This window comes from Wyeomyia smithii, chromosome 3, assembly GCF_029784165.1.
Source record: "Wyeomyia smithii strain HCP4-BCI-WySm-NY-G18 chromosome 3, ASM2978416v1, whole genome shotgun sequence".
Taxonomy (NCBI): domain Eukaryota; kingdom Metazoa; phylum Arthropoda; class Insecta; order Diptera; family Culicidae; genus Wyeomyia; species Wyeomyia smithii.
The window spans coordinates 195,333,681-195,352,823 of record NC_073696.1 but is presented as its reverse complement, the minus strand read 5'-3'; the positions used below and the strand labels follow the sequence as shown (position 1 = coordinate 195,352,823).

The window sequence follows — 19,143 nt, the reverse complement described above, 5'->3', positions numbered from 1 at the left end:
TTGGAAACAGTGTGAATCGGCGAGCTCTTGATGTTTTTGAGCGTAGGATCTCGCGTTCGATCCTTGGCGACAAATTGGATGAAGTGTACCATTTGTATAAATCGGCGGAGAAAACACGGCAGGTTGCAGTGGGCTGGGCATGTAGCTGGAATGCCGGAAGAACGACCAACGAAAACTATATTTAGCAGAAATCCCGATAGTGGCCGTCGACTTCGAGGTAGCTCCCGCACTCGTTGGATGTGTGCTGTCGACGAGGATACCTGTGAAATAGGTGTTAGGGGAGATTGGATTATAGCAGCCCAAGACCAAGTAACATGGCGCATATTCTGGATTTGGCATTGGATCGATAATCGGTCTGTCGCCGTAAAAGTGAAGTAATAGTAAGTAAACTCTCAAGCAATAAGATCGCACCGTTCATCTTTACAATGTGATTATTGGCGGGTTTGAGAAATAAAACTCTTAACTTTTTAGGGAAAATTATTAATCGTGATGAAGATTTCTCACTTCCTGCTGGTTAATCAAAAAGATCAGAAGAAGTAATATTATATAAGATCGAGCACAAGATACTTCCTTGAGATACTATTTACACAGTTAACCTCAAAATGATACAATGTCATTTTTGTGATGTAAAGAGGAAAACTGAAAGTTGATATTTTAGCTATTGAACTTTGATGCCAAACTTTGTCAAATGCCTTTTTATATTCATAAAAGTAGCACCAGTGGAATAGCTTTCCGATTTATTTGTTAGAATCATATTAGTTACTCTAAGTAACTGATGAGTAGTCGAATGCCCATGGTTAAAACCAAACTACTCGTTTGCAAAAATTTAATTTTCATTATTATGTGTTATCATTAAATTGAAAGTTATTCTTCCAAAAAGTTTGCTCATAGATGATAGTAAAATAATTACTGATAATTACACTTCAATGTTGATTCCTGTAAATATGCCACATATTTTAAACAAAACTTAGGGGCTAGTACTACTATGATACAAACTCTAACGGTGGCTGGCAAACAAAGGTTGAATATATGTTTATTACACCAACAACGTACGTCTATCACTTCTCCATGTCCGACAAATCGAAGCTTCGACGTGGCATCGATATTGAAATGTCACAGACAAGTAGTGAAACAATTTTCTCCGTTGACAAATTATTTCATTTCTATCAATTCAATTTTCTCGAAGTATGAAACAACAACAGATCTATTGTTGTTGTTGTACATTATAACATCGTTAAATGCAGTTGGTCACGCGATCATCATTTGTCCATCGAGGGGCAATTCGACCGGTCCATATTATAGCGATTTGATTGATGGCTTCTGCGGTGCATCATTCCTCCCCTCATTTCACCACCCATTGAACCGTGAAAATCAGCAGAACGTTTCGATATGTACGGTTATACTTCATCAGAATTCCCGGGAAACTGATGGCACCTTCCCCGCATATAGTAGCAACGATCTGCCAACATGTCGTTTAGTTTCTGGAGCAGTGAAACAGTGACAGCTTTCACAGTAGTGCACGCGGTTCATGTGAAATTAATCAATTTTCGCATTTGGAATCACGACCAGACAAATTGCAGTCATGTGGTTTACCGGCGCTGGGGGTTCGCTTTTAAGGCTATATAAATGGAGAAAACTGGACCACACGCGGTGAACGTTTGTCGTGAGCACTAATAAAACACAGTTTTGTGCCATTCTGTCAATCGAACCGTAATCTGTAATAGAACTACCATCAGACATTATGAATATTGCTCTACGGGTAGTGTTTTTACTGGGATCCCTGGTGATTCTGACTGTTTCGAGCTGCAGTATGATAAACGACGATGCAACTGAATTGCAGGAAGCTCTATTGGCTGATCCTGCAACGAGCACTTTGGATATGAAAAACTACACCATGGAGGATATCTACGCGGAATGCAACAAAACCTTTATTATCACGATGGATTATTTGACCGAACTGAACGACACGGGCAGCTTCCCGGATGAAACGGATAAAACTCCAATGGTATCGACTTTTTTTTTCATCATCCGAGTGACAGTTTTTTTTATCGAAATGTGTTTCATAACCTTTATTAGTGCTTCATGCGATGTTTCCTGCAACAGCGGGCCATCCTCAACGAGGACGATAAAATCAACAAGGACCAGGCAGTAGCTACCGGCTGGGTTCAAAACGGTGATACTATAGACGAGTGCTTACAGGATATGGGTGAGTTTGCTCTCAGTACACGGAACAAGTTTGCCAATTTAAATTCATTTTTTTTTTCTATTTCAGTCGGAAGCCCCTGCGAACGAGCCTATTTTCTGGTTCGGTGTGTGAGCACTCGACATCTAGTTGATGGCCGAAGCAAGGATAGTAAAAAGTGATAAAAACGATAGTTAAATGATACTACCAGTTATATTGAATTACTAGAATATAGAGAGAGAGACATTGCAGTATATTTCGATGTATTTTATGCTACACTAGCAATCCAATCGTCCCTTATTATCTTTTCACTAATTGTACAGCATGGGGAAAAGCTAGATTCAGCGAAATTTGGTAGTGATATTTAATGTCTTTGTACTTTATATCGGTGGTGAGACGAAAATTTTTCAATATCATTGCGAGTAACATTTTCAAGCTCATAAGAGCATACCTATACCCGATACAACCACGTGGTCCTCCGCTGAAAGGAAGATGCGCGTAGGCATGCCGCTTCTTTACCTGCTCTCCCATGAAATGCTCTGGATCAAACTGATCGGCCCGGGAGCCCCAGATGTCCATTCTTCGATGTAGCGAGTAAAAGTTTATTAACAATAGTGTTCCCTTGGGAATTTTGTGTCCATCCAGTTCCAAATCATACAGGTTTTCCCGCGCTATAATCGGAGCAACTGGCATAAGCCGCATCGCCTCTTTTAGCACTGCTTCAACATAGACCAACTGTTTCAAAACATCCATGTCCATTACCATATCGCTTGACGTAATTACTTTTTGCACTTCTCGGAAAGCTTTTTCTTGTATATCAGGATGTAACGCCAACAGTAAACAGGTGTGGGATAACTGTGTGGCGGAAGTTTCGTTGCCCTAAAATTAAAAAAATCGAAGTTAACACGGCCAATACAATCTATCAATTTTATTTAACTAACCGCCACAATCATAGTGTAAATATGGTCCGAAATTTCTTGGTCGGTGAAACTGTACATGCCACCATTGGTCAACGGCATCTTCATCAACTGATCGATAAAAATTTGCGGCCGACGATAGAGCTCTGCCTCCTCCGGTTCCTGGTGGGGAAAACTTTTTCCAATTACGTTCCCATTCTCATCCATCTTCCCGAGGGGGCCGAGTTCGGCGCGCTTTTCAGCAATGATCTTGAAAACAAACGCAAGCAAACATAGACCATTCTGTCATACTGGAGTCTATCATTCAGAGGATGTCCACGTTGCACAATAGAAACTTTCCGTTGCACGAAAACTGTGGAATTAGTCTCTTGGGGAAAATAAGTTTACCTTATCGGTGAAGTGATGACAAACGCTGATAGCTTTCATTTCATTACGGTACAGCTCGGTGAACTGATAAATGAAATCGTTGTGCAGCAGAACGTTGAAAATTCGTTTTCCAAGGGTTGTGAGAGCACTGGAAGCAGACAAGAATACGAAAAAGGGGATTACCTTTCTAGTGTCAATAAAGTTTATTTTATTATTTTCCAATGTTGCACGGATATTACATGGAATAATGTTATATTTGTTTCATTATAAAAGATTTTAAAATGCTCCACAAATCAATTTGTGCAATGCTTGAGCCAAATTGCAATAACCAGACAGGTTGGGTTACAAGTAAACTTGTTCAAAGGAATAACGGTTAATGTATCGTGTTATAATAGAAATATTGGAACAAGATAAGCGGAATATTAATATCATGTTTCATTTAAACGACAGTGAACATTTAGTGAATAAAACGAGTTAGCTTGCTTCATAATTTTAATATTTTTTTTTCATAAAGAGTAATAACAGTTTGTAACACGGTAATTTTTTGTTTGCTTGTGGCATTTGGAACACACACTATTTTGTCCTTTCGTAACAAAGTGTCAAGTTTACAAAAGTGCTACACGCTACTGTTGATAAAGGAATCTTGACTAAAATGTCCACGATCATACATGCTCGTCTTATAGTATGACAATCAATGAATCTGGAAGGATTGTTTACTTAGTGGTGAAAATTTCGTCAGAATTGGTACGCGCGTTGAAAAGTTGTGCACACCTCCCTTTTTAATAATGAAGGGGGGTATGTCTTGTGATGAATTAATTATTTACTAATATTTATTCAGAATATTTATTGTGTGTTCTGCCACAAACGGTGACATATCAACACTATTACATATATTTTAAGCTATATTTCATCAAAAGATTGTAATTGCTTCCGCAGTTCAGTGAATATAATTGTAGGAAAATTGTAAACCTACTTGTCAAGAGAAAAAAAGGAGTTTAAAATTAAACCTTTATCTAATCTTACACCTATCTTACTGACTATAAAGTGAGCTAATCGTTGTAATTGAAGATTGCAACGATTTTTGTCGGAACTTATTGATAATTTGGTTTGAAATATTTTCTAATGTTTCCACATTAGTAAGCCTGTGTAGTTCATTCATGCTAAACCAGCGAGGACGCTTCAATATCATTTTCAGAAGTTTGTTCTGAATCCTTTGAAGCATCTTCTTTCTGGTTGTACAACAACTTGTCAGATGGGGACTGCATATTACATTGCTGGTCTAAATATTTGTTTGTAAATTAACAGTTTTTCTTGAGACAAAGTCTAGAATTTCTGTTGATAAGAGGATACAAACATTTTATATATTTATTGCACTTTGTTTGGATATTCTCAATGTGCTCCTTGAAGGTAAGATTTTTATCATAAGTTAGCCCTAAATATTCAACTTGGTCAGACCAATTTAAGCTTTCACCGTTCATCTTAACAACATGATTATTGGTGGGTTTGAGAAAAGTAACTCTTGGTTTATGGGGAAAAATAATTAATTCCATTTCTGCAAATATGAAGAAAATATATCTAGACTTTTTTGCAGCCTACTGCATATGACACGAAGGCTTTTTCCTTTTACGGAAATGCTTGTATCGTCACAAAACAGAGATTTCTCACATCCTGGTGATAAATCAGGAAGATCAGAAGTAAAAATATTATATAAGACTGGGCCCAAGATACTTCCTTGAGGTACACCAGCTCTAACAGGCAATCTATCAGATTAACTATTCAAATAGTTAACCTGAAGAGTGCGGCCAGTCAAGTAACTTTGTACCATTTTTGTGATGTAAAGAGGAAAACGGAAATAGGACATTTTAGCTATCAAACCTTTATGCCAAACACTGTTGAATGCTTTTTCTATGTCTAGAAGAGCAGCTCCAGTGTAATAACCTTTAGATTTATTAGTACGAATCATATTAGTTACTCTTAGTAACTGACTACTCAAGTCGAATGCCCTGCCCATGGCGAAATCCCAACTGCTCATTTGCAAAAATTGAATTTTCATTGATGTGTGTCATCATTCCATTAAAATCATTCTTTCAAAAAGTTTGCTTATAGAAAAGAGTAAACTAATTGGACGATAACTTGATGCTTCAGCTGGATTTTTTAAAGGTTTTGAAATTGGAATGACTTTGCCATTTTTCCATTTTGAGGGAAAATATGATAATTCAAAGCATCTGTTAAAAATTCTCACCAAGAAATTTAAAGAGCTTTCGGCAAGTCTTTCGAGAAGAATATAAAAAATCCCAACATCTCCTGGTGCTTTCATGTTTTTAAAGTTCTTGATAATAGTTCGTATTTCATTCAAGTTTGTTTCTAGTACCTCTTCAGAAAGAAATTCTTGAGTGGTGATCTGATCATACTTTTTTTTTCTTCATCTATAATTTATTTGACACGGCACAAATACAATTTAATGTTTAACGGCGCCAATTATATCTGGTAGCTTACTTTCTAAAGTATCTTAATAACTAAAAGCAATTTTTTTATCCTCGCTGCCGACTACGAGCTGAAACTAAATCTAACTTAAAGCTAGAATGTTTTGCATTAAAAGCACTGATTTGTTGTTTGATGGTTTTCCATCGCCATAGGTAAGCAGCATATTGAATATGTTCCGCTGCTGGGCCAAGATATTACGGACTGGCATATTGGGTTGTCTCCCTCGGGACCTGAGAGTATCGTGCGGGTCTAGTTGCTGTTTCCGGATCCGGGGTCTTAACGTGTTCTTGTCGTTTGGTTGGATGTAGGCGGAAGGGAATAGGATTAAACTGGGGCGTGGATGGATTTCAGGAAAACGTATATAAGGGACATGTAGGATAGGTCACGGCTCGCCAAGACATCACGAACAGGAACAGCCGGCTGCCTACTTTCGGCCTGCAGGGAAGCTATTAATTTAGACCTGGCGTCACGGTGTACAGGGACCAAACCACATGCTCTATGTCGTGATAACCCTCACCACAGGCTCAGATACCACTCTCCCCGAGCCCAACACGACGGAGATGCGCGTCAAATCTATAGTGATTGGACATAAGCCGGGACATCACGCAAATGAAATCCCGACCTACATCCAACCCCTTGAACCACGGGTTCGTCGATACTTTGGGGATTATGGAATGTAACCACCTTCCCAATTCCCCTCTGGTCCAAGCATTTTGCCAACTGATGATCGTATTCTGACGTACAAGTGCGAAAAATTCATTAAAAGCAATTGGTCTTTCATAAATATCACCGTTTGTTGCGCCCACCTTAGCCAAAGAGTCCGCTTACTCATTGCCCGGTATCGAGCAGTGAGAAGGGACCCACGCTAAGGTAATCTGAAACGATTTTTCGGATAAAGCACTCAGATGTTCCCGTATTTTTCCCAGGAAATACGGAGAGTGCTTAACATCTTTCATCGATCGGAGAGCCTCAATGGAACTGAGACTGTCCGTGAAGATGAAATAATGGTCTGTGGGCATTTTTTTGATAATCCCTAGGGTGTACTTAATTGCAGCCAATTCTGCGACGTAAACAGAAGCAGGATTATCGAGCTTATGGGAGACGGTTAAATTGTTATTGAAGATACCGAAGCCAGTGGACCCATCAAGAAGTGATCCGTCAGTGTAGAACATATTGTTGCAGTTGATGTTTCGATATTTATTGGAAAAATTTTTGGGGATCTGCTGCACGCGTGAATGATCCGGGATTCCACGAGTTTCTTCTATCATGGATGTATCGAAAAACACAGTAGAATCAGAAGTATTTGATAAGTCGACACGATTTGGAATATTCGAAGAAGGGTTAATATTTTGGGACATGTGATGGAAATACAATGTCATAAAACGGGTTTGAGAATTAAGTTCGAAAACCTTTCAAAATTTTCAATCACGGGACGGTTCAAGACCTCATATTTGATAAGAATACGAGAAGACAGGCTCCAGAAGCGGTTTTTCAATGGTAGTACTCCAGCTAAGACCTCCAAACTCATCGTATGGGTCGACTGCATGCAATCTAAGGCGATACGCAAACAACAATATTGTATTCGCTCCAGTTTGATCAGATGTGTGTTTGCTGCGGAGCGGAAGCAGAAACACCCGTATTCAATAACAGACAATATCGTTGTTTTGTAAAGCTATATAAGGTCTCCTGGATGGGCTCCCCACCATTGTCCGGTTATTGTACGAAGAAAATTCACTCTTTGTTGACATTTTTTCATCAGATACCTCACGTGACAACCCCAGGTGCCTTTAGAGTCGAACCAGATACCAAGATATTTGTGTACCAAAACCTGAGAAATCGTTTTACCCATTAATTGTGTTTGAAGCTGAGCAGGTTCATGCTTCCTAGAAAAAACTACTATCTCAGTCTTCTCCGGAGAGAATTCGATACCTAGCTGTAAAGCCCAAGCAGACAAATTGTCCAAGGTATCTTGCAATGGTCCTTGCAAATCGGCAGCTTTGGCTCCTGTAACAGAGATTACACTGTCGTCTGCAAGTTGTCTTATCGTGCATGAATTTGCCAGACATTCGTCGATGTCATTTACATAAAAGTTGTAAAGAAGGGGGCTTAAACATGAGCCCTGGGGAAGACCCATGTAGCTAATGCGAAAAGTTGCCAAATCGCCGTGCGTAAAATGCATGTGCTTTTCGGACAACAAATTGTGCAAAAAATTGTTTAAAATTGGAGAAAATCTATGTCGCTGAAATTTGCCCGAAAGAATGTCAATAGAAACGGAATCAAAAGCCCCCTTAATGTCCAAGAACGCAGACGCCATTTGTTCTTTGCGAGCATACGCCAGCTGAATATCTGTTGAAAGCAGCGCAAGACAATCATTCGTCCCTTTGGCACGGCGGAAGCCAAATTGAGTATCTGATAGTAGGCCATTTGATTCGACCCAATGGTCTAAACGACGGAGTATCATTTTATCCATCAATTTCCGGATATAGGATAGCATTGCAATCGGCCTATAAGAGTTGTGATCAGAAGCTGGTTTCCCTGGTTTTTGGATGGCGATCACCTTCACTTGCCTCCAATCCTGCGGTACAATGTTTTGCTCCAGGAACTTATTGAACAAGTTCAACAAGCGCCTCTTGGCATTGCCGGGTAGATTCTTCAACAAGTTGAATTTGATTCTATCTAACCCAGGCGCGTTATTGTTACAGGACAGGAGGGCAACTGAAAATTCTGCCATCGTAAAAGGTGATTCTATCGCGTCGTGGCCCGGAGACGCATCACGAACAATATTTTGCTCAGGAACAGAGTCCGGACATACTTTCCTGGCAAAATCAAATATCCACCTACTTGAAGACTCCTCGCTTTCGTTGACCGTTACGCGATTCCGCATTCTTCGGGCTGTGTTCCAAAGAGTGCTCATCGATGTCTCCCTCGACGTCTCGTTCACGAACCGACGCCAATATCCGCGTTTCTTTGCTTTAGCCAAGCTTTTAAGCTTGGTATCAAGCTCCGAATACCGCAAATAGTCGCCAGGTATACCTCCCTTCTGGTAGGCCAAAAACGCGTCGGATCTTTGCGTGTAGACATCGGAGCACTCTTGGTCCCACCACGGAGTGGGAGGCCGTTCTTTAATCGTTACGCCGGAATATTTCTTCGTTTGGGCTTGCAACGCGGCGTCGAGAATCAAGCCCGCGAGGAGGTTGTATTCTTCAAGTGGTGGATGATGTTGAATCGACTCGACCGCTTTTGAAATCATTTCCTCGTATAACTTCCAATCGACATTCCGTGTGAGGTCATACGGAATGTCAACTGGAGAGAGGAGGTGCTCCCAGCTAACATGTCGTAAAGGTTCTCAATAAATATTGCCAAATAAAAAAAAAACTTAGGAAAGAATATCCTATGTTTTAATTTTTGAAAGTGTATACATATTAAAAGTGTATTCGAACTCGCACTTATTGATAAAAATCGCGATCCGTGCAGACTAGAAAATATCCAGTAGTGATAACGTAAAAAAACTGAAAACTGTGTGGCCTTAGTGAATAGCAATCCACGATTTACATTCCCTCCCTCAACCACTACCCCTTCGCCAGTCAGCTAATTTTGGAAAATTACACGGCTATTCCCAGAACCCCACTGTTTTGTACTAAAAACGCTGAGTACGCCAAAGATCACCATTGTTGTCCTCACCAGTAATCGCAGACGTCGATTAGGTTATTTTGGGCTATTTGGGCAGCAAATATCGCAAGATACCGACTTCACGCATAAAAACCTGGTGAAAACTGGAAGCAGAGCGGAAACGAGAAGGTAGACAGTGGAAATGGAGCCCCGGAGAAAAAAAGGAAACTAAAAATAAAAGTTGTGTAAGTTTTTGGCTTAGTAAATCCATTCTTCTTATAGTGCCTCTCAATCCGCCTCGACTTGTTTGGTAAAAATCGTTCAAATATTTTAAATATTAATTCAAATAGATAATTCCACTTTAGCTGTTGAACAACAAGACTTTTGTTCATAAATAAAAAGTTTACAGGTAATTTACCTTCGTGATAATTATCATTGATGGCGCAATGTCTTGAGGAAAGTGTTATAAAATTTACATGAAATGGCTCTCAAAATTAATTTACCAATTCTTCTAAGATTTAGGTATGTAATGTAGAAAGCTACGTGACAAAAGATGCAATTGGCACCTTAGTTAAAGCCATGGGCGCAACTACGGGGGGGGGGCTAGGGGGGGCTGAAGACCCCCCTGGAACGTGTTTAGCCCCCCTAGAATTTCCCAGAGAATGATTGTATTCAATATATATATATATACATTCCATACGACTTATCAGAGCATCAAAATCAACACAAATTGAGATGTCGTCATTCATTGGCTAAGAACTAGTTCTGCACCCAGGATCGATTCTCAACCCTTGCTCTCTTCCTCACCTTACCAGTCAGACGAGAGCTGTAGTAACTCGTGCTGTATCAAGTAGTCGCCAGTTTACTCGGTTTTGGGCTGTGTTTCACCAGTTCCCCAGACGTCTCATCACTCGCAAGTCTCTTTCGATCTGGTCGAGCCATCATGCACGCTGCGCCCCTTAATTTCTTGTGCCGGTAGGGTTGCTGAAGAGAAGTGATTTCACATGGTTGTCGTCCGGCATTCTTACGATGTGACCGGCCCACCGCAACCTAATGTCTTTCGCCAGGTGTGCAAGGGGTTCTCTCCAAGCAGCGCTTGTAGCTCATGGTTCATGCGCTGTAGCCATTATCCGTCGTCCGCTTGTGCTCCACCGTAGATAGTCACCTTCTGTTCGCCGATAGGCACCTTCTGTTCGAAAATATCAAAAGGACTTCCGTAGAGGACTGCCGGTTATCAGGGTTTTGTAGTTTTTTGTATCGAAGTGGTCATGTCCGATCATCACCGTGATTGGTGCGTACGTTTGTAATGTCTGAGAAGAACGGGCCGTCGTTGAGAACGTGGTCAATTTGTTTTTCTGTACGTTGGTCGAGGTAAGAAGGGACTTTGGACTGCTAATCCGCGGGAAGCTGCGAAGTTGGTGCATAGCAGGCTGTGCGGGCCGATAACCGGCTTATATAAGTCTATCCTTCCGTTCATGTCCCCAACGACGATCTTGATATCTCTACGCGAGCAGCTATCGTAGAGTTTCTCCAGCTGTGCGTAGAACGCTTCTTTCCCTGTATCAGGTCTTCCTTCGTGAGGGCAGTGCACATTGGGAATAGTGTAGTTGTGGAACCGGCCTTTAATTCTCAACAAACACAACCTGTCGCTGATTGCCTGCCGCTTTGGTGGTACTGTGCCTTGCGGCCACAAATTCACCGTACCTTCTCTCCTTTCAGGCAAAGCTCCTGGAGCGCAACGATGTCGAAGTGGCGGGGTTCTAGCTGATCCAGCAGAATCCGGTCGACATCCGGGTCATTAAGCGATCTACTGTTACATGTACTGAGCTTCTATTCGTCGTCCTTATGTCGTCGGCTGGGTCATTGCCGATTGTTCCGGTTCGTTTTGAATTCTTGATTCTCCGTAGTATGTTTATTTTAGTATGCTGCCTTACTAGGGCTGCGATGCCTAATCTTGCGACGGAGCTGCCGCCATGGATGTAGCTGGCGAGACACCGCATTTCATAGTTCAACCGTCCGGTCCGGATCAGTCGCTGTTTGAGCCGCCCCTAGCCTGTGGGGTAGACGCGCAGACAACCTGCTCTCTAAGGAGAACAACTACCCCACCGGTTCACCGGTTTTTCCTTGGTTGCTCGTATCCCAGTCGGTACCACGTGGAGGTAGGAATAGGGCATTATGCCTTGAACCACAGTGGGGTCTATTTTATTCTAACTAGTACGGGTGAACTGTTAAAAAGCACTGCCCAGCCGTTTACCAAATCTAGCTCTCCTCAATATCGAATCATTGTTGCTGAAAGAGCTTGGCGTTGACGATGTGTTCAAGATATTCAGTACATCTTCGGAGATTCTATCCCGAAGTGATTTATTCTGCTTTTACGATACTATTTTAAGCGTCATTAAAAAAGCATATTCAAACTCTTTTTTCTCTTTTTTAAAATGACATACATGAAAATTGGCCCCCCTAGAAATTTTCCTTAGTTGCGCCCATGGTTAAAGCACAGACCAACAGACATAAGACTTTGTATTTCGACATCAGCGCTAGCGTACGTGCAGGTCTCAAATTGGGAACTACAAAATATGTATGTATGACAGCGCCCCAGACGGCGTTATCGCACGAGGACTGTTATTAGATATTACACTTCAATTTACAGATTAAAAATACAGTCTGAGCGTCCTTCCTGAGCCTAAATGCTTACAGTTGAAGGGATGAATGTTAGGAAACATTAAGACAATTGGGTCCTAAAGTTTTAAACGGTTTTCTGATTTTTATATAGGTATCAGCTGAAAGAGTGCAGTTTTCTGAGCAAAACGTGATTTTTAAAAAATGTTTATCGTTTTCCTTCGTTTTCTAAATGTAGAACAAAAAACTGCTTGAAATGCCTTAAATGACAGTTCTCTCATATACCGTACATGGGCGAAACGTCAACTAAGATCTTTCGAGCAGTTTTTTTACTCTTCATTTAAAAATCGAAGGAAAACGATAAAAAAAATTTAAAAATCACGTTTCGCTCAGAAAACGCGGCTTTTTCGAATGATATATAAAAACTGGTATAGCTTTAGGACCCAATTGAACGGTGTTTACATGAAGTTCAGTGATCCGAAGAATGCAACCCCCAAGATGATGCTACCGTTTTAATGATAATACATGGTCAAGGTCAGAATTGGATACTTATTTCAATTGAACTCCCAAACTGAATAAAATTCGTCTCGTACTGTAAGGATCAAATAATAACTTCTGACATTCAGTGTCATTTGTTGATTTCATAAATGAATGCAACTTTTAATAAATTTTCAGTTTCAATTTTCTGTATAATTGTTTTTAATTCACCATTTACCATCAAAAAGGCTATGGAAAACCAACACTTGAAAATTAAGCGGTGTTTTCGTTTCAGATGCATTTTAATGAGGCATATCACATTTGTTGGTGTATTGTTTAAATTAACCAGACTCGTTATCATCAAAGTTGAATATACTTTCGCAATTAAAATTTTTGCTTGGGAAAACGACCTGAAAAGCAATTATTATTTTTACTTACACTTCCAAATTATTGATAAAATCCTGTCTTCCGTCCCTTTCCAGTGCTTTACCACCCAAAGAGGTTCTGCTGATCATATCTAGGGTACACTCAGAAATGTACTCCAGAATGTTGCATGTTTTACCAGACTCCGCCTGCCGACTGAGACGATCAATTAATCGCTTGGCGCAATCGTTGAAGATTGGTATAAAGCTATGCAGGATACGAATGTTGAATGTGGAGTTCAGTGTTTTCCGATGAACTTTCCATGTTTCATCTGAAATCGATTGCAATCACTAATGATATTTTTCTACATCACTACAAAAAGATCTCACATCGTGCCGCCAACAGTCCTTTAGGTAATCGAACAACTTTATACACATCGGGTTTTTCCTGGCAATCGGGATGATTCAACACACGTTGTATCAATTCGGGATGCGTTACTCCAATGGCAACTAGGGGTCCAAAATACACCGTAAATAAGCGATCGTGTTTCCGAAAACATTCATGTAACACATCAAACATTTCATCGGAACCTTTTCCCAGTGCCAACGGTAGATTCCCGAGTATGGGATAGTATGGTTCAACGCGAGGAATTGTTTTCGCAAAGCACACCTTTCTCTGCCAGGTTCGACAAACTAGGATCACGGTTGCTAACGAAATTATCAGCCACAAAACTTCAATCATTGTACACAACTGAACCAGACACACAACGAGTGCTTTTCCGTTCCGGAGTTCTGTCACCAGTTGGCTGGCTAGCCTGCTAGACAGTCGTAGGTAAACTACATTGAGAAATGCATTCAATTGCATTTTCCAACCGTGAAGACTTTTCCACCGCCAAGTGGGAGTTAACTACTGCCAGGAATAATGGGCCAATTTTTAAGTAACCAGTAGCTATCGTCGTTAGCTTCCATACCCTATGCTTCGTTTCAGTGGCGTGTCCGCATAGTGCTCATTATTTAATTTTACTGCAGCTGAACCGTCTGCACCCGGGTGCGTATCATAATAATATGCATTTAGCTTCCTCCAATGCGGTTGGGGGCAGTGCACTTGTGCTGCAATCGGTCACCAAAACAAAACGCAGGGAAAACAAGCCACTCGCCATGGAACACTGAACATGTCGTACGTAGGCTCGTTGCTGTCTTATAGGAATGACGTACAGTGAAAATTGGGTCGAACATTGGCAAGGTTGATGAAGCGTTAAATATTGCATGCAATATGAAATTAAATTTGCAGGTAATTTTTTTCTTGACAATTTTTTCTTCGCAGCTCAATACTAGGTTTAAACATATTTTTTTGCTTTGCAATATACTACTAAGACAAGTTTTCGTAAAATGTTGTTTCGATTTTTTTCTACTTGTTTGATTGTATATACTGTATAGGAAGCTAAGCTAAGGTGCTACATTCGGCCATCGGGGCTTGACCTTCTGTGTTCAGGGGTTATATACCTTTTTGATCGAGAAAAATGAGGAAAGTTTGAATTTATTTTTAAGTGCATAGCACCATTTTCATTGCATCAAAGTGGTATTTTTCTAAAAGTACAGTTTATCAACAACAAGAAAATACGTTTGATTTTGAGATATACCAATTATTACTGGAGTAATGGCCGTTTCCCCGAAACGCTTTTTTTGCAGAGGCTTGCGGTGATCCTGATAGAGACTCAGCGGATCAACCAAAATCAAAAAACTTATATTATTATTTCATTAGTTTAGAAGTGTACCGGGTCCTTGAACGATCGCTTTTATGAGTATTTTGTTTTCAGTGCAAACGGGAACGTTTTTCCCAAAAAATGCACGTTTTGAGCGCAAAAAATTGCATTAAAAAATTTTTTGCGGCAAAATGTAACTGTAAAAAAGCGACCGGCGAATTTTATAACGAAAATTTAAACAAAAAGATGAAGGAAATCGGTTCAGTAGTTTTCCCGCAATCAGGATCACGGCAAAGTCATTTTCCGGAAAAAACTATTCCGAGATAATCGCGTGTAAAGTTTCAAGTTTAGCTTATGCAGCCGTGGCGAGGCGCGTTGCAAATCGCTCTAACTTTCTTCCCATTGCTCAGATATTTATGAAAATTTGTGGAAATGTTCTCAAGATGTTGTATTTGAAGATAATGTAATAAAAAATTTTCCGGTTTTTTGAAATCAAAAAAGGTATATAACCCCTTAAGACACTGTCTTTCGATTAACTATCAAAGTACATGACAATTCCTACGGTTGATTCACTATACACAGAGCAGATCGCTAGGATTCTGGTGGCTCATCTGAACCGGGAATAAAACATACGATGACTGGCTTGATGGAACATTCTACCAGGGATCCAATTGAGAGATAATTATTCGATGAAGTAGTTTTAAGTCGAACCAAAACTTTTTTTATTATTACTTCTTTCAACAACATTTATTTTTGTTATGACCACTAAGAATACATTGCTTTTTCGATCTTCAAAAAAAATTTCACCGTGAATTTGTCGTAACAGTGAATTTCGCGATATGATATAAAATCGATTTTTTGTGTTGGATTCAATTGAAATTTATGTTACTTTGAGTAGAATTATGCACTGTCATAAATCAATGGAATAAAAGTTTAACATACAAATGAATAGACGAAAAATTTAGTTCTTAATATTGTTCTCCATAGAATTTTCGCGAACTTTCTCTCGGCAACTATACATGTATTGGGGCAACTGACAAATGCAATATCAATATGATTTATACTGCACATTTTAGCATAGTCAGGATAGTCTAATGCTTGTTTATGAGAAATTATGGAACCGCTGGATTTTAAAGTTTTTAAATCCACGTTATATGAGCACCAAACTGTACGGCTATTTGAGCTGTTAACAGATTTTCTTTCTCAACTGCTCGAATAACACATAATTTTTGCTCCGAGGTCAATGAAATACGTATATTGAAAACCAGAAAAAGCAATGCGAAATTTTATTAAATTTTGAAATTAGAAACATTTTCACAGGAAGTGGAAGCATTCTTTTCATCGTAATTCAACTAAAAAAACTAAAATTTGGAAAGAATTTATTGGAAAACTCTCTGAAAAAAACATCCCAACTGAACTGTGTCACAGGATATAATAAATAAATATGTAACAGTCCCATATTGATTTTATTTCATTTTAAACGTTTTCTCTCTGTTCAAAGTAGCCAAAAAATGTTATCATTTTGTTATGATTTTCATTGCATTTAAAAGCACAAAAAAATTACAACTAAGTGGGTTTTGAAGCTTGTTTATCACCGAGTTTTCGTGAGTGGCAACACATTCCAAAACGCACGTTTTTCTGTAGCGATTACTGGGAAAATTGCATTTCAGAGCGCTGGTTTTCTTTCTGCATCCATTCTTCTCGGCTTTTCTTGGTACTTTTTAAACCTTTAGACCTTCCTCGCTTAACAGTTTTTGCTGTTTTTTATGCAAAGGTTGAACAGTTTTTTTTTATTTTCAAACAATTTTTCTGTGGTTTCTTATTTTATCATTATCATGGTTTGTGAAACTTTCGACTTCAACTCGAAAAATTCAGCCGCAGTTTTAACGATAAAATTGGTTTCGCATTTTAATAAGACAATGGTTCTGGCAACCTTTAACCACAGACTAACAGACATAACACTTTGAACAAATTTTTAAAAAAAATCATCGCTCGGATGATTTCAGTACTTTAAGTTGGTAACATTAGCACCATCTGCCGCCGTGTTCACGCTGCGCCTTGAATATCGACGTCAGCGCTAGCATTACTGCATGTGTCAAATGGGGAACCACAAAATTTGTATGAGATTGCATGACTGCGCCCTAGACGGTGTTGTCGCGCGATGACTGTTATTCAATTGGAAAATTGAAATGATCGTTTTTTGTTGCGATGGAGCTAGGTTCTAGTGTAGATCCAGTGTAGATTGGAGGGTTTCTGAAGAGGCGATTAAAGAAAATTAACGTGTGAAACGCAGAGAGATAAACGCGATGACTCGAGGCTCGGGAAACGAATTGAACCGCGAAAATCGACTTTAAAAAAAGTGGGGATATTTGCGGTGAGACTACAAGTTTCCGCATAGATCGAGGATTCGGCAATTAGTGTTGGAGAAAGACGGACGTGTTCACGACAGATACAACTTCTCCTTATGCCGCTATATGCTTACAAATCGCGTTTGATTCAACATAAATCGGCAAATCGTGCACTCGAACTTCGATGGCATCGTGTTCAATGTGCACTGGGATGGTGTATCGAGTTTGTTGATGAGATATAGCAAAGATGACTAGAACAAGATACCTGACTCTTACAGTATGCATCGGACACGTCTGTCGCTGCGAAGGAACGAAAGTCGAACTAATTTGTAAATTACCAAATTTGAAAATGACGGGATGAAGCGTTTTTTTTCAAAAACTTTGTATGGTCCTACCGTCTAATTTTCAATATCATTCACTTAGAATAATTTTCACGTCATAATTACCGGAAAAGTTATGTGAATATTTTCCACTGTCATTTTCACGGAGATTTTACATGATTGTCATTTGAGTTCATCATGATCTGGTGAGATGGTTTATCCTATGAATCTTATACAGCAGACATATGCATTTTATGTGAATTTCACGTAGAATTCAACTACCGGTAAAATGGAAAGCATTCGATTGTCTGCTAGCTACTACGTTTGATACAACGTAAAATTCCAAATTTTGTTTCCCCAATTCTTAAGAGACGGCAAATAGTTTTTAGAAATTATAGAAATATGTTGCTTGATAAATCGCACGGCCATGCAAAATCGGCGATTCGTAAATGAATCAAACGACATAAAAACCGGACAAATATTACGACATTTTCCGGCGATAACTAGTGTTAGCTGCAACTGTTTATGCATAGGAAATTCCTCGACCTTTGAACTAAATCTGTGTGAAACCTGTAAGCTCAAGGCTCGATGTCAAATTCGTACGGTTTTTCGATAGCTCACTATTGGCAAGCCGTAGAGAAATTCTATTTTATTGTCAGAGACTGAATTAGACAACAGCTTCGCCATTTTGATTTCTGTGTATTTTCACAGAGAGTTCACGCGATACTTCTTCTATGACATTCTGTTTGACGTTGCTAAGTTTACGTAGATACTACGTGATAAAACATAGTATGAATATGATTTTCACGTAGATGTTATGTTTGTCACATAAATCATGTAAAATGACAGAAAATGAATAAGTACTGGAAATTTCACGTAACAATAATGTGAAAAATATTTTGAGTGTTGCAAGGTGCGGCCACCCCAAGTATAGATAACAGTTCTACAAGGTATGCTACATTTTTGTCTATCCACGCACACAAACAAATCTCGTTATGAAAAATTCCGCGTTTTGTATGGAATTCAGAACATTTTCGGAAATTTCTCGTTTTATGTTGTTTTATATTTCGACGACGACGACATCAGAACAAACTTCGATTCTGGCAGCATACTGAAGGCGGTGTCAGGGGTGTCAGGTTTACAGAGTTAACTAATATAGATGGATATTATTATGCTAAAAACAGATACCACAAAAAGAGTACATGATTCGATACATTTTTGTGTTCCTCTGGTGATTAGAGATCATTTTTAGTCTCCACCATCGCTAGTAGTGATTTCTTCAAGGATTTTCCCAATACTTTAACAACGAAGGTTGATGCTAACAAAAACAGCATACATTCGGCAACTTTTTGTTAGGGAATTAGAATTACGTTGTCCATTTATGTGAACTTCTGCAACTTAGCGCAGCCGCAAAGGTACAGAGTCCGCTTTGGTAAGCGGGTGGTCGTGGGTTTGAATCTTAATAGAATCAGGCCATTTGGTTGTCAAAGGACTTTTAGCATGGGTTTATTCTTAGGCTTTCCACCACGTACCCTTCCTCCAATCTGGATTCTACAGTACCCCTGTTGACTCTCCTCCTAACAGAAATAAGTCCCTATTATAATAAAACTGGTGTGACTTGTGAGTAACATATGAAAGTTCTCTCCAGGGAATTGTAACTAGGCGATATTGTTAGGATGGACAGAGGCTCGGTATAGTAAAACAGTAAGCTTGAAACCGAAAGGTAATTACACACAAGCACTGATATGAATGATAA

At 39.5% G+C, this 19,143-nt stretch overlaps 2 protein-coding genes across 2 annotated transcripts; one reads left to right on the top strand and one right to left on the bottom strand.

Annotated features, from left to right (window-relative positions):
- Positions 1–1,500: 1,500 nt before the first annotated feature.
- Positions 1,501–2,436, top strand: LOC129728218 (general odorant-binding protein 84a). The gene is made up of 3 exons (XM_055686636.1): positions 1,501–2,005; positions 2,077–2,206; positions 2,273–2,436. The coding sequence occupies exons 1-3, from the start codon at positions 1,742–1,744 to the stop codon at positions 2,362–2,364; spliced, it is 486 nt and encodes a 161-aa protein (XP_055542611.1). The 5' UTR covers positions 1,501–1,741; the 3' UTR covers positions 2,365–2,436.
- LOC129728217 (cytochrome P450 4c21-like) lies at positions 2,394–13,831 on the bottom strand. The gene is made up of 5 exons (XM_055686635.1): positions 13,407–13,831; positions 13,093–13,348; positions 3,487–3,613; positions 3,124–3,348; positions 2,394–3,061 (listed from the first exon to the last, which is right to left on the bottom strand). The coding sequence occupies exons 1-5, from the start codon at positions 13,756–13,758 to the stop codon at positions 2,483–2,485; spliced, it is 1,539 nt and encodes a 512-aa protein (XP_055542610.1). The 5' UTR covers positions 13,759–13,831; the 3' UTR covers positions 2,394–2,482.
- Between the last annotated feature and the right edge of the window lie 5,312 nt (positions 13,832–19,143).

What these genes read in the sequence shown, in the direction of transcription:
- LOC129728218 (XM_055686636.1), top strand. Translation starts at nt 1,742, where the DNA reads ATGAATATTGCTCTACGGGTAGTGTTTTTACTGGGATCCCTGGTGATT. An exon ending in AAACGGATAAAACTCCAATG is followed by an intron (nt 2,006 to 2,076) that starts GTATCGACTTTT and finishes AACCTTTATTAG; the next exon opens with TGCTTCATGCGATGTTTCCT. An exon ending in CGAGTGCTTACAGGATATGG is followed by an intron (nt 2,207 to 2,272) that starts GTGAGTTTGCTC and finishes TTTCTATTTCAG; the next exon opens with TCGGAAGCCCCTGCGAACGA.
- LOC129728217 (XM_055686635.1), bottom strand. Translation starts at nt 13,758, where the DNA reads ATGATTGAAGTTTTGTGGCTGATAATTTCGTTAGCAACCGTGATCCTA. An exon ending in GTCATCACTTCACCGATAAG is followed by an intron (nt 3,349 to 3,486) that starts GTAAACTTATTT and finishes TTTGTTTTCAAG; the next exon opens with ATCATTGCTGAAAAGCGCGC. An exon ending in TTTACACTATGATTGTGGCG is followed by an intron (nt 3,062 to 3,123) that starts GTTAGTTAAATA and finishes TTTTAATTTTAG; the next exon opens with GGCAACGAAACTTCCGCCAC.